At 38.8% G+C, this 11,960-nt stretch overlaps 1 protein-coding gene across 1 annotated transcript; it reads right to left on the reverse strand.

Moving 5' to 3' along the window:
- Positions 1–376: 376 nt before the first annotated feature.
- On the reverse strand, positions 377–11,691 carry LOC100829195 (N-terminal acetyltransferase A complex auxiliary subunit NAA15). Its single transcript, XM_024459332.1, has 26 exons — positions 11,504–11,691; positions 10,446–10,524; positions 10,263–10,345; positions 10,018–10,167; positions 9,359–9,474; positions 8,899–9,004; positions 8,181–8,252; positions 7,965–8,080; positions 7,203–7,335; positions 6,960–7,037; positions 6,736–6,789; positions 6,561–6,631; positions 6,197–6,251; positions 5,996–6,091; positions 5,335–5,463; positions 5,119–5,201; positions 4,812–5,042; positions 4,597–4,729; positions 4,412–4,525; positions 4,161–4,292; positions 2,884–2,940; positions 2,385–2,482; positions 2,258–2,316; positions 2,072–2,183; positions 1,887–1,987; positions 377–1,206 (listed from the first exon to the last, which is right to left on the reverse strand). Exons 1-26 carry the CDS (start codon positions 11,552–11,554, stop codon positions 992–994), a joined length of 2,724 nt encoding a protein of 907 aa, XP_024315100.1. The 5' UTR covers positions 11,555–11,691; the 3' UTR covers positions 377–991.
- Positions 11,692–11,960: the final 269 nt, after the last annotated feature.

Raw genomic sequence — 11,960 nt, forward strand, 5'->3', positions numbered from 1 at the left:
TCAGTTCGGGAATAAACACAGCAACGTATTTAGCATGGCTAGGGCCACCTGAAGAACTATATTCCATCTGTTAATATGGGAGTACGATTTAAGGCCTTCCTTCAACCCTTGAATGGTAGGCACATATATTATCCTGTTTGCGGCCATTCTACGACAGCTTTTGCCTAACTACAAAATCAAAACCACATTACAATCGACGTGACTAAGTACATCATGATAATTCCCTGTCACCGTCTATAATAATGATATATCTCGGCACCGCTCAATACAACGGCAAGTCAATCAGGGGGGTGATCCAAAAGAAAGGAAATCGTTGCTAAGTAAACTGCAGTTACTCAGTCGGGCGGAAATAGTTTTCCAGAAAGAAAACAAGATGAATCACAAGTAACAGATCAAACGCCAGTCCACATACACAACGGATGTGGTAAAAAAGACACGGTTATTTGTCAGGACAGACCGAAATACAATATATATGTCCAGGATTATCCTGACTCTAATTTACAACTGCGGGGGGCAAAAGTAGGGGTAGGGCAACCCCGGTACATCCAACTACTGCAAAGAACACGCTCACGATTCACAAGTCAGATTACACAGCTGTTTTATGCCAAAAATGTTTTAGTCCAAGAGCGCATTTAGCACTATGCGACAAAAAGAACCAACCAGGCAACAAAAGAATCGTGGCATCCTGATGCTGCCAGGCAACAAACCCTGAGAGGCCTCATTGTAACTGAGATGAAAAGTGTTGACCTTCCACCATATGCAAGATAGATGACAGTGAAAAGGTACACAAGCTGGAACTGAGATAATCACCAGAGACGAAGAGATCTTAGCTCCCAATCAATAATATACTCCTCAAATAAATGCATCGAGAAGTTAATCAGTGTGCTCAAAACACCTTCTGCAGGGTTGCACTTCGGTTAATTGGGCACTGGCTCCAGTTCCAAAATGTGTTCTGTTCCAGCTGTAACCAGGCGGAAACTTGTTGATGCATTTACCTCACGCTAAGGTTGCTCAGTTCATCCACAATATGCAGAGTCCCATTCAAAGTGCATGCATCTCCCGAAACTTTTCCTTGTGGGTTTGGCACAACTCCATTTTCTGGCGTACTCTCAAAACCATTGTCAGCAATATATGCTGCAGTGGCACTCTTGACACCCTCAAAGTAGGTTGAGCACGGAAAATATTCAGCACACCGTACCTTCCACCCTGTAGAGATAGTAAGGTTAATCCTAACAATCATTGGCAGGCAGAATCTATCCGAATGGTATGAGTAGGTGTGATGCCAGGTAAGCATCCAACAGTACAGTATTGTGCCACAAGTATTCGTTTAACAGCTACAACAAGGCAGTGGCATATGTAATCTTTGTCAGTAAAGTGATGGTACCCAGTAACCAGTACCCACCCACTTCAAGCCTGAGGTCCATCAGAAGTGCATATAATGTAGGTGATGACAGAATGCAATACTACGTGCAAACATGAGAACATATCGAGAATCCTACCGTGCTGCCAATGCATGGTTGCACCTCAAAAGGTAGTAATTTTTTTTGGAAAAATTGAGTGAGTTGACAATATGTCTTTACATTACCATAAAATTTCAAATCCAAACTCTGATCTACACAGAGCCAAAAAGAAAATTCCAGATACGGTTAGTGTGCAGAATTTTGTCTTCTGTGTTTTTGTGACACTATTCTCAGCTCGATTTGCCATTTTTTAAAATTTGAATATGAAATTTTGCGTAGACAAATATCTTGTCAACGCTAAATTGTTTTCAAAAGTTGTGAGAACTCAAACATCAGAGTCAACAGATAGAGAAGACATCCTCCTTGCCGACAAAATAATAATATAAGACACAGTAAATAATCTGGGCACGGGAAATTGAAACTTACTACTTGCAACATCCTGATCAGCAAAAACCGTATCCAGTAATTTATGAACATCAATACAATCCTCAAGGCCCCATTCTTTGATGGGACCAACAACACCGTTTCTGCATACAAAGATAAAATGATATAAATACTATGTATGTAGCAGGTGAATAAAATCAGGCATGCCTTTTCTTTCGTATATTTACCCTGACGCCATGTTATTTGTTGAGTCTTCAATTAATTTAAGAGCCTGCAGCTTCTTATCTGGCTCCAAGAGGTACATCATTTCAGCTGCAGCTGCTCTGTGTGTCAATGAAGCTACCAAAAGGTGATTAAAATTAGTAAACTCCTGATCAAGAAAAGGCCCACAAACCCAAGAAAAAGATAATTACCATTGTGCTTTTCTAAGAAGTTACTATTTACTTCAACTAGAGAGTTCCCATGTAGCTGCCTGCAAGAACTCCTAGTCAAATAAACCGAACTAAGTGCATACTGATAAAGCACCAGGCAGGTCAAAACCTTAGGTCTGGTCGTTCGGCTTCCAAAACATTCCAAATTAGTTTCTCGGAGTCAGTTACTGGGGCAGGAAGACTGTTTATCTTGTGGAAGAATCTTATCTGCAAAATTAAAGATCATGCAGTAAATCAAATATAGAGAACAAATTTAAATAGGGTTAAGGTTTTATGGTTTAGCTGAAATGTTAAAATACAAATGAGAACAGGATACAATTCAAAGTGCACCAATGTGTATGCTCTTCGGCATCCCTTATAAGTCAAATAAATAAATCAGAGCCAGCAGATATAAACTGATGCTTTCGTAAAGATGTCCACTACCCATGCGCAAATCTCATCCCAACAGAATTTAGGTAAATGCTCAAATCTAATTCTGACTGACAGAATAATAGTTGGCACAATGCCACAACATTTGTAACATGAGTGTAATAAATGGAACATCACTTTAAAACATTCCATGGAATCGTGAAAGAACGTAAGTGCAAGGAGTAGTTTTGGATACTCACCAAACATCGGTGACTGTCTGGATTATTTCCGTCCAATTTAATGAGCTGTTTGACCGCCTGTAATAAAAGATAGATTAAGTGGCAACTATATAAGAGATAAAGATAATATATACATATACATAGATAGCCCTTACTATATAAAACACTACTCCATCCGTTCGCAAGTAGATGTTTCTGTTCCCAGGTAAACTTGTTTGGACCACTAAAGTTTAAGATTGGTCCTACTCCTGAACTTGTTTTGACCACTATAAGTTTTAGATTGGACCACGTCCTGAGTTACCACTTCTCTCTTCTTGTTTTGGTTTTAGGGTAATTCAAATTGTAGTTGCTTTCCTAGCTTAGCTTATTTGTTGTTTTCTTTAGTTTCGATGTTGTGCCTTCGTGTTCTCCTTCTAATAAAAAATGACATGCATTTTGATGCATGTTCGAGAAAGAGAAACAAAACTAAAATACTGTTTGTATATTTGCCTCAAATAATCTTCAATATTAGAAGACATACTACACACAGCTGTAAAAACTAATGCTTAAATGTTGTATACTCTGTATTGGCCAATGCCGGAATGTACGAAAGAACACAATTTTGAGACAAAGAGCTGCGTAAAACACGATTTTAGAAAATATAATTCACTTGGTTTTCATTTTCGACAACCCGGCCTAACATCATAAAATCTTCAGTTTTCACCAACAAGGCGATGGCTGGTAACCTATGTTCAGTGGTCTAAAATGGTATGATCAGCCTCCTTCCACTTCCCCATGACACATGAAATATTTACACAATGTACTCTTTACGTAGTAAAAGTACTTCTTGCATGATATATCGATACATGCACTTTGCTTGAAATAGTTAGGAGTATGTATGTGCAATGGCATTGCCAAGATGAATTTTCTTAAATTAAATTGCCAGGATGAACAATCAATTCAGTTGGCAATGCTCTATGATCCTATAATTGGGAAATGTAAATGGAGTCCATAACCTACTAACTGTGGATGGTCTGAATGTACTTTGCATTGATAGAAGTAGAATAATGCATAAGTTGTTAGGACATTCTTATAAATCCTTCTTGTAAAGGAAGATGAAGGTGAAGCAGATGATATCAGAATCAGTCTATCAAAAATATAAACAATGCCAAAGAGGTTCTTTAGTTCTAACAAGTAACAATCAATAACACCATCCTAAAATCTTAATGGTGTCAACCTTGTTTTCAGCAGAAAAAAAAGTTAAAAAGAAAAGAAAACTTGGATATCCAAAAATAATAAGAGGATCGTAACAGATATACCTGAAAAGCGAGTAAAACCTTTTTCTTTCTCATGTTCAGTTCAAATGAAAGTATATGCGTTTCTAATGAATCTGAAGAGTTATTCTGCAAAAGCTTCAAATATTTGGTGGCTTCTGTGAGTGGATCTTCAACCTGTAAAAGCATGACATAAGAATACTTGGGATGAAAAGCTTGCACAAGATCCTTGCCAAAAGTAAATGAAAAATCATTCACTGGGATGAAAAGACCAAAAAATAATAGAAAACGAGTACCTGTACTAATTTTTCACCATGCGGATCCAAATCAACTGGTCTTGCTTGCTGTTTCTTCCCAGATTTTGAACTGTTCGATGAAGATGTTTCATCCTCCTGTTTCTCTTCAGCCTCCTGAGGAAATTTAAGTATAAAATCAGAAAGATCTAACATTGATAAATCCAAAACCAAGTTTTGGAGGTTACCCTTTTAGCACGAGCTTCTGCCTTCTTCTGCTTTTGCCTCAATTTCTTCCTCTGAGCAGGCGGCAGTTTTGACATCTCTTCATTCTCCTCAGCAGATGATTTTGATGGAGAATCATGTAATTTCATGTAACATCTACATTCATGAAGACAGCTTTAATAAATTTCTGAAGGTAAGTACAAAATAATCGACAGAGAAGATCCATAGTAACCGTTACCTGATAGCTCCTGCTGCAGCCTTATGAAAATATTCGTGAGCATGCAAACGATCTTGAAACTTCAGCATAGCAACATATGCCCTAAGTGTCATTTTCCGTAAACAATATGAATGGAAGTCAAACTGGTCTTCCGTCATGTCAGTGTAATGCTTTTCCACAGCCAAGAAATTTTTCAGAGCCCTGCCAAGATCACCTTGGCGATAATAACTCTCGCCAGAAGCAAGCTCATACCTTTAAGTGAATAGATCATCAAGTTAGAGAGGGTGAAAAAGAACTCGACAAATGGAAGACAGAGGAGGGTATGTACCACATGCACTGCATGTCATGGAGATTATTGTGCTGGTCGCCATCTTTTGTAAACAAAACAGCAGTCTTCTCAGCAAGCCCAACCTGCACAAACCGCAAAATGAGTTGAGTATATGCAGTTTGTAACCATGAGATTCACCAACAAAGTTGCTTCATCAAATTTTAGACAGACCAGAAAAACTCTACAAAGTGGTAGTTCTGTTGCTAAGAGTTATACCTGGTCAGCTTGAAGCATCTGCATTACACACTCACTGTTTAAGTAACGATCAGCAAGATCCATGGACCTAGCTTCATTCGCTAATGCTGCTGCTGCTGAGAAATTGCCAGCATGTTGCAATATATTTCCCTGAAATAACAGCAAGTGCACTAACAGAGTTATTAACAAAAGATATCCATTCAGAGCAGGATAGCATGACAAAAGAGTATGTACTATTTAGATGGGGTGAAAATAAGAAGGTATGTGCACAACCGTAAACTGGAAAATTTAAATAATTCAGATCAACAAGGTGAAACGACAAATTGTTGACAAGGGTAAACAACGCTGCAGAGTTCTGCTGGTTATTTCTTTAAAGGGGGTCGAAATTTACCAAAATATAGCCTGACGCAACTGTGCAACAGATATTACAAAAACGACCGATGACCGAAAGGAGTACAAAAATTAAGATAAGAATCTAAACTACAACAGCAGCATTATATTAAACTGGTATGGGTGACATCACACTAACAAATGAGAGTTGAGTTTTAGCTCCAAACAATTGTCAAATTTACAGGATAACGCATATTGGACAAGTGGTGATACAGCTTAGTTCCATACTAAGTTAAACACGTGCTGACATGCAAATTTGGGGAGATGGGTGGAGAGGAGGAGGGGGCGGTACCTTTATGGAGTATAAATCGATTACGGTTGGCGTGTGTGCAATAGCCTCGTCAATTTTATCTAGAGCAATATCATACTGGCTCCTTCTGTCATAGTGCTGCATCACAACATGTGAAAAACATGATATGCAACTTCAAATGATTTATTTAAAAAAAATCAGTGGTTTAGTACAAAAATGTAAATGTCCACACCAAATGCTAACCTGGGAAACCAACAGCAGAGTCCACATGAGTGTGGATGGGGGTTCCATTTGTGCACTGCAAGAAGAAACAGTTGAAGAAATTCATGACAAGATTAGCAGATTAAGTCACAAATAGCTCACACTAGCAATTGTATAACTGATAACACAAGACTGTTATCAAAATTTGCTACTAAGTAGAAGTTCCAAGTTTTGCTTAAATGGAAGAAAAATTTCAATTTGGCGATAAAAAATTACAACCTGACAAGAAGTTTTGTCCGAAGAAAGGTGTGACCATAAATTTAGAGTTTCAGATGAACTATAATCAATATGATTAAAGAGGACGCATGGTATATCTGAAAACAAATGGTCAGACACAAAGTATTACCTCCCAGGAAAGCATCCGGTAGTCCTAATTGAATCTTCTAGCTTAAGAAACAAATGCTCTAATATGTTTGCCTGTTAATGAGATTGAGAATAGTCACATAAGGTGGCCCTCTGACTAGTACCATTAACAGTAGAAGAAAAAAGAAAACGATGCTGGGTAGTGAAATTTATGTTACCTTCCCAGGATGCTCATACAACGGGCTTAAATCAGAGAATAGCGAGGGCACTCCCTAAAAGATATGGCACATATTACAATCAACTCTAACAATGGCTAACAGAATGCTGCTCAGTAAACAATAAAGGATCTTAAGATGGTATATTTACAGAGACACACGCAGACCATGAAGGAGACACTTTACAGGTACTAGCAGAAGTATCACCTTAAATTTACTAAAATTACCTTGGTTAATAGAGGTCTGACATAATTATCTGCTGCCTCCTGGAATTTCTCACCTTCCAGGAAGTCAAGAGGTATGCGCTGTTGTAAATAAGAAATGAGAAACTTTATAATCAGGGCTTGTTAATATAGATGAGAAAATAATATTTAACTTTGCATATGAAACAAAAAAAATGTGCCTACAAACTGGATATCATTGTTGTGTCCCCAAAGGTCTCAACTCTCATACAACTTAAGATGGTTTACCTTAACAGCTGATGACCAACTATATTCTTCCTTGAGTGATTTATACAATGCAATTAATCGTTCAACATCATCAGCAGAGTATTGACCATTTTCAGAGTATAGGCCAACACACTTTTGCACGGCTATGAAGTACCTGGGTAAAACCGGGTGAGAATTAATAAATCCAGAGTATCAAGTAGTTTAATGGCTTACCATGCAAGTCAAGACTGTTCCATAAGATGTAAGGAAACACGGTATTTTATTTCCAGCATACAAATCTCTTGCCGAGTTCATGTTGAATCACATTTACAGGTCAAGTTTTGCAATAGTCATTAATCATGTATCTGTGGCTGTTAATTAAGTCATTCTGTTTACACGGAGATTTTGGTACCACTTAGTGCTTACCATACGAATACTCAAGCCTTAAAAGGGTGAGGGCTCTGGTACAAGTTAATTCAGTACAGGAAGTTAATCAACTGCATACAAAGTTTTTGCCACGCTTAAATTTTTATAGGAGACAGACGAACAATTTTGACGAACATCCAAGGTACAGTAGTTTGGTCAAATTGCTCGCTTTGCTAGGGAGCTAGGTCACATATATCACCAAAGCTGCTAAACTCATATCTTTGACAAAATGCTAAATAGGTCAAAGAATAAAAGCGCCTAAAATGCAGATATTCTATTTAAGTTGATGCAGAACAGACATAACATTTAAATAAAGTAGCAGCACAAGTGTGCAGATCAAAATTAGTAACGGAGGTAAGTGAAAGGGTGCAAGCTTACTTGTAGTTATCAGGATTCATAAAAAGCAGGGACCTATAAATTTTCTCAGCTTCGTCAAAACGGCCAAGTTTCAACAAAATGGAGGCCCTTTGTTCTCTGAATGATAGCTTGTCAACCTGAAAACATTAAGATGATTAGTTAAAGCAAAACAAGAAGAAATTTTAAACATATTATTTAGAAGTTTTTTTTCTGTACACGTGCAAATATAAGACTTACAATTCTACTCTCCATCTTGTGCATCTCCTCAAGGGCTCTGTCCAGCATCCCACATTCCTCAAACAATGATATCTGCGAAACCATAATAGCATTAGATGACAAAAATAGAGAGTAGTACGATAGAGAATAGTCGGAAACAAAGCGAACTCTGTTTCTAGAGCATGAGTAAATTTCTCAAGAAATTAAGAATGGAGCGGGCCAGGGTTATAGACAAGTATTTTGCACACTGAAACCATATACTCTCCCAGTCACAAATAAGTGACATTTTGGAGATTGACACGAACCCAAAATGCAACTTTGAAAACCAATAAATCGTAAAGACCAGTAGTATTACATACAGAGGGATTTTTTAGAATAATCTAGATACCACATCGATATGTCCAGTCTAAATGTTTATAAAGATTTTGATAACCAAAGCTTGATTGCGGGTAATCCAAAACGTTGCTTGCAGTTTACTGGATGGAGATAAGTACGAAAAGGTACCAAATCTCACTTGGCTGATTTTGGCAGGTATGGAAGTGGAGGAAAAGTAATAGAACTATACTGCACACAGAACAGAAAGTACACCAAAATACTAATAAGCATAATAAGACAACACAGAAAGATAATCAAGACGTCATAAAATAAAAAATTAAGAGTAAAAGCGCAGGCCAATGGCACCAATAATACACCACTTAACCCAGAAAAGGCAAGAGAAGTGTGACTGGCTGACAGGCACCTTATAGAGCAGCATTTCACCATGTTCATATCGCTCATTTTCTGGAGGATAATCATCTTCGAGCGTCCCCTCATATGCCTCCAATACTTCTATTGCCTTGGAAGAACTACAATTGGGTAATATAAACAACTATATTATTGTGAAATTTGCATGTGTATCATAAAAGTTTTATCTTAACATTCATGGAATAGAAAGAAGCTTGTCAACAATCACAGAAAATCCTCACAGCTGATACAGCAAAAAGGTACAATAAACAGAAACTAACACCAGCATCCATGAGATTATAGTGGGCCCATACAAGTCTGTTGACATTTGGCATACCACACAAGGTCTTACTAGAAACTGAACAGAGATTTTGAAAGGTAATTGCAGATGGTGTTTGAGACCATATTATAAGCTCAAATGGACATGCAAATTTGACTGATTGATTTAAATCGACACTATCCAGAAAGTGGCATACTTGGAACTCAAATGATGAGCTACAGCAAAGCCAATCCAGTTCATGCGGTGATTTGGCTTCAACGTCAACAGCTGTTGTCTAGTCTCAACAAAGCCAGATAAGTCCCTCATTTGTGCCTGTTAGGAAGACCAAAAAGAAAAGCTCGTTTATTACAAGGCAGAAAGCCTCTTTACAACACATCGGACCACTAAAAAAATAGGTGTTTGAACAACACACAAGTACAAACCATTGAGAAATATGGTATTCATAAAATCAAACAAGATTTCTTAGGCATATAATCCCTCCATTCCCTATGGGATGGCATATTAGTTTTGTCCTAAGTTAAGTTTGACCAAGTTTATACAAAAAAATATCAACATGTACAATGCCAAATCAAACCAAAAGATCCAGCATATGTTTTCATATTAAACTGATATGCCCTCCTTTAGGGAATGGAGGGAGTATCATAAGGATACCAACTGTAGTAACAAAAGGCCAATAACCAGTAGTTGGTTGTATTATCTTCAGGGGTGAGCAATAGATGAATCATTACATGACAAATAAGTAAACTTGGAATGCAGCCATATATTTGTGGGCAAAGTTGAAAGACAATGTATGGAAGTAAAGATAAGTGGTTCGCTAGGTAAATTGTTTAGTCTGCAATGGTTCGTTGCATCAACCTGGAGAAGTGACAAGTCACGTAAAATTTCGATGTTATCTGGATCAATCCTCAAAGCATTTCTGTAACATTTTATAGCTTCTCTGTACTCTCTGTCTGATCTGTAAAGCAAACCATAGACATGCCAGCACACATGACTCTTCAGATCATTCTGCAGATGTTTGATACGAAGTAGATACATTAGTTCTATTGCTATAATCATCAGGAGAAGAAAAATTGACCAAAACACCAGTACTAATTAAGAACCTTCAAGCCACGTCGAACAAGCTCATAGGCTTCAGATTTCCGGTCCATGCAATTTAGTGTCAGACCTTTCATTGATAACGTTTCTACAAGGAACAAGATAAACAGGTGTGTGATCAGAGGAGGTTACAGGCAGCAAGAGAACAACATAAAGGTCTAAAAGAGTTGAAGTATTGTTGTCCTAACCTCCATGCTCGGGAAACTTTTTTAATATTGAATCTGCAGCTTTTAGCCCTTTCTTATACTGCTTAGTCTCATATGATTTCTGTATGTGCAAACATAAAAACATCAGGAACTCAGAGCATAGAATAGAAAAATGGCATCATACCAGAGTCATATGGATTCACTCGTGCTATTAAGCAGAGAATATGATGAACCTAGCTTATAAAAGCATCCAAGGGAACACACGGCTCAAATTTTAAACACTTTGTTCATGTTTACAACTGCAGATAATGTAACTTAAACAAGCCAAGATGAACATTTTCAGAAATATCCTCAAATCTTCAAAACGCTAAAGCAAAAACACAGACTCCTATAAAATGTTCAAATGCTGTATCCAACATCTTATTTCACCTCCTGCATAGTTAGTACCAGGTATCATAAAAGCATCAACAAGTCCATATACCAAAACTCTGGCACACCTAGCCTTTTTCATATCACACGATGTCTATGGTAAATCTTCAGATGTAAGTCCCAATATCGCATCGAAAACCACATGCCATAGCCTGAACTATAGTTGATTGACAAGACTGCATTTGTTAACATAAGACATAAACACGTGGATTTGATGTCAGATTAGATATTACATGACACTGAATCCGTTACTACAATTCAACCACAAGTCCACAACTATCAACAAGGGTACAGACGACATATTATCTTTAGCTCTTAGCACCAGCAACTTCAACGAACTCAGACCTGCACTATAAAGGACAGCATGACCCAAACCGTGAAGCAACTAGTGGTCTACTGGTGTAACCACCGCATCCTGAGCTATGGCGCCAGCTACTGATTCAACCATCCCAAATCAAAGCTTCGCATCGCCCCGAAACCAACCCGGCTATCCGAGCAGTCACCTAAGCAATGAAACCCCAGCGTACGGACACTCCCCGAGAGCGTCACCAATCCGCTGGCTGCATCCAGAGTGGCGAATCGAGCGGAAAGCCACCACCGAGCAGCGGATTCGGAGAGCGAGCTGATCGATTCGAGGAGGGAGTGGGGAGGGAGGAGGTCGGGGCGCTTACGACGATGACTTTGAAGAGGTTGGCCTCCTTGGGCGGGAGGGAGGAATCCATGGCTGCGGCGGCGCGGCGCGGCGGCGCGGCGCGAACCCTAAGTGGCGGAGGGGAGGAGAGGGTTTTGGAGGCGCGAGGCGGCGGATGGACTGTCTAAAGTTGTGGTGTGCTGCTGTGTAATGGTAGGCGCGTGGCCGCTTACGCCGCAAGGAACCCTACCCGTCTCTTCCCGTTTCCCGTTCGCTGGATTACCCGGGGAGAATAAGTTTCTTTGCGCTTCTCCTTCAGTTTTTCTCATAAGCAAAAAGGCCTAGAGCCATGTGCACATGTGCAAAGACGCGATTTCAATTCATTCACAAAATTAATTATTGCCCGTGGTTTGCAGAGAATAGGAGAAGAGACTACAGGAACGATGGCAGAGCTCAAATACTTCGTCGATTACTTGTACATGTCATTTGCTCTCTCT

This window comes from Brachypodium distachyon, chromosome 2 (assembly GCF_000005505.3).
Source record: "Brachypodium distachyon strain Bd21 chromosome 2, Brachypodium_distachyon_v3.0, whole genome shotgun sequence".
In the NCBI taxonomy this organism is placed as follows: Eukaryota; Viridiplantae; Streptophyta; class Magnoliopsida; order Poales; family Poaceae; genus Brachypodium; species Brachypodium distachyon.

Coding starts and splice junctions, on each gene's coding strand:
- LOC100829195 (XM_024459332.1), bottom strand. CDS start 11,554: ATGGATTCCTCCCTCCCGCCCAAGGAGGCCAACCTCTTCAAAGTCATC. Junction 8,253..8,898: donor GTGAAATGCTGCTCTATAAG/GTGCCTGTCAGC, acceptor ATGGTTTCGCAG/ATATCATTGTTTGAGGAATG. Junction 7,336..7,964: donor ATGAATCCTGATAACTACAA/GTAAGCTTGCAC, acceptor GGTTTTACCCAG/GTACTTCATAGCCGTGCAAA.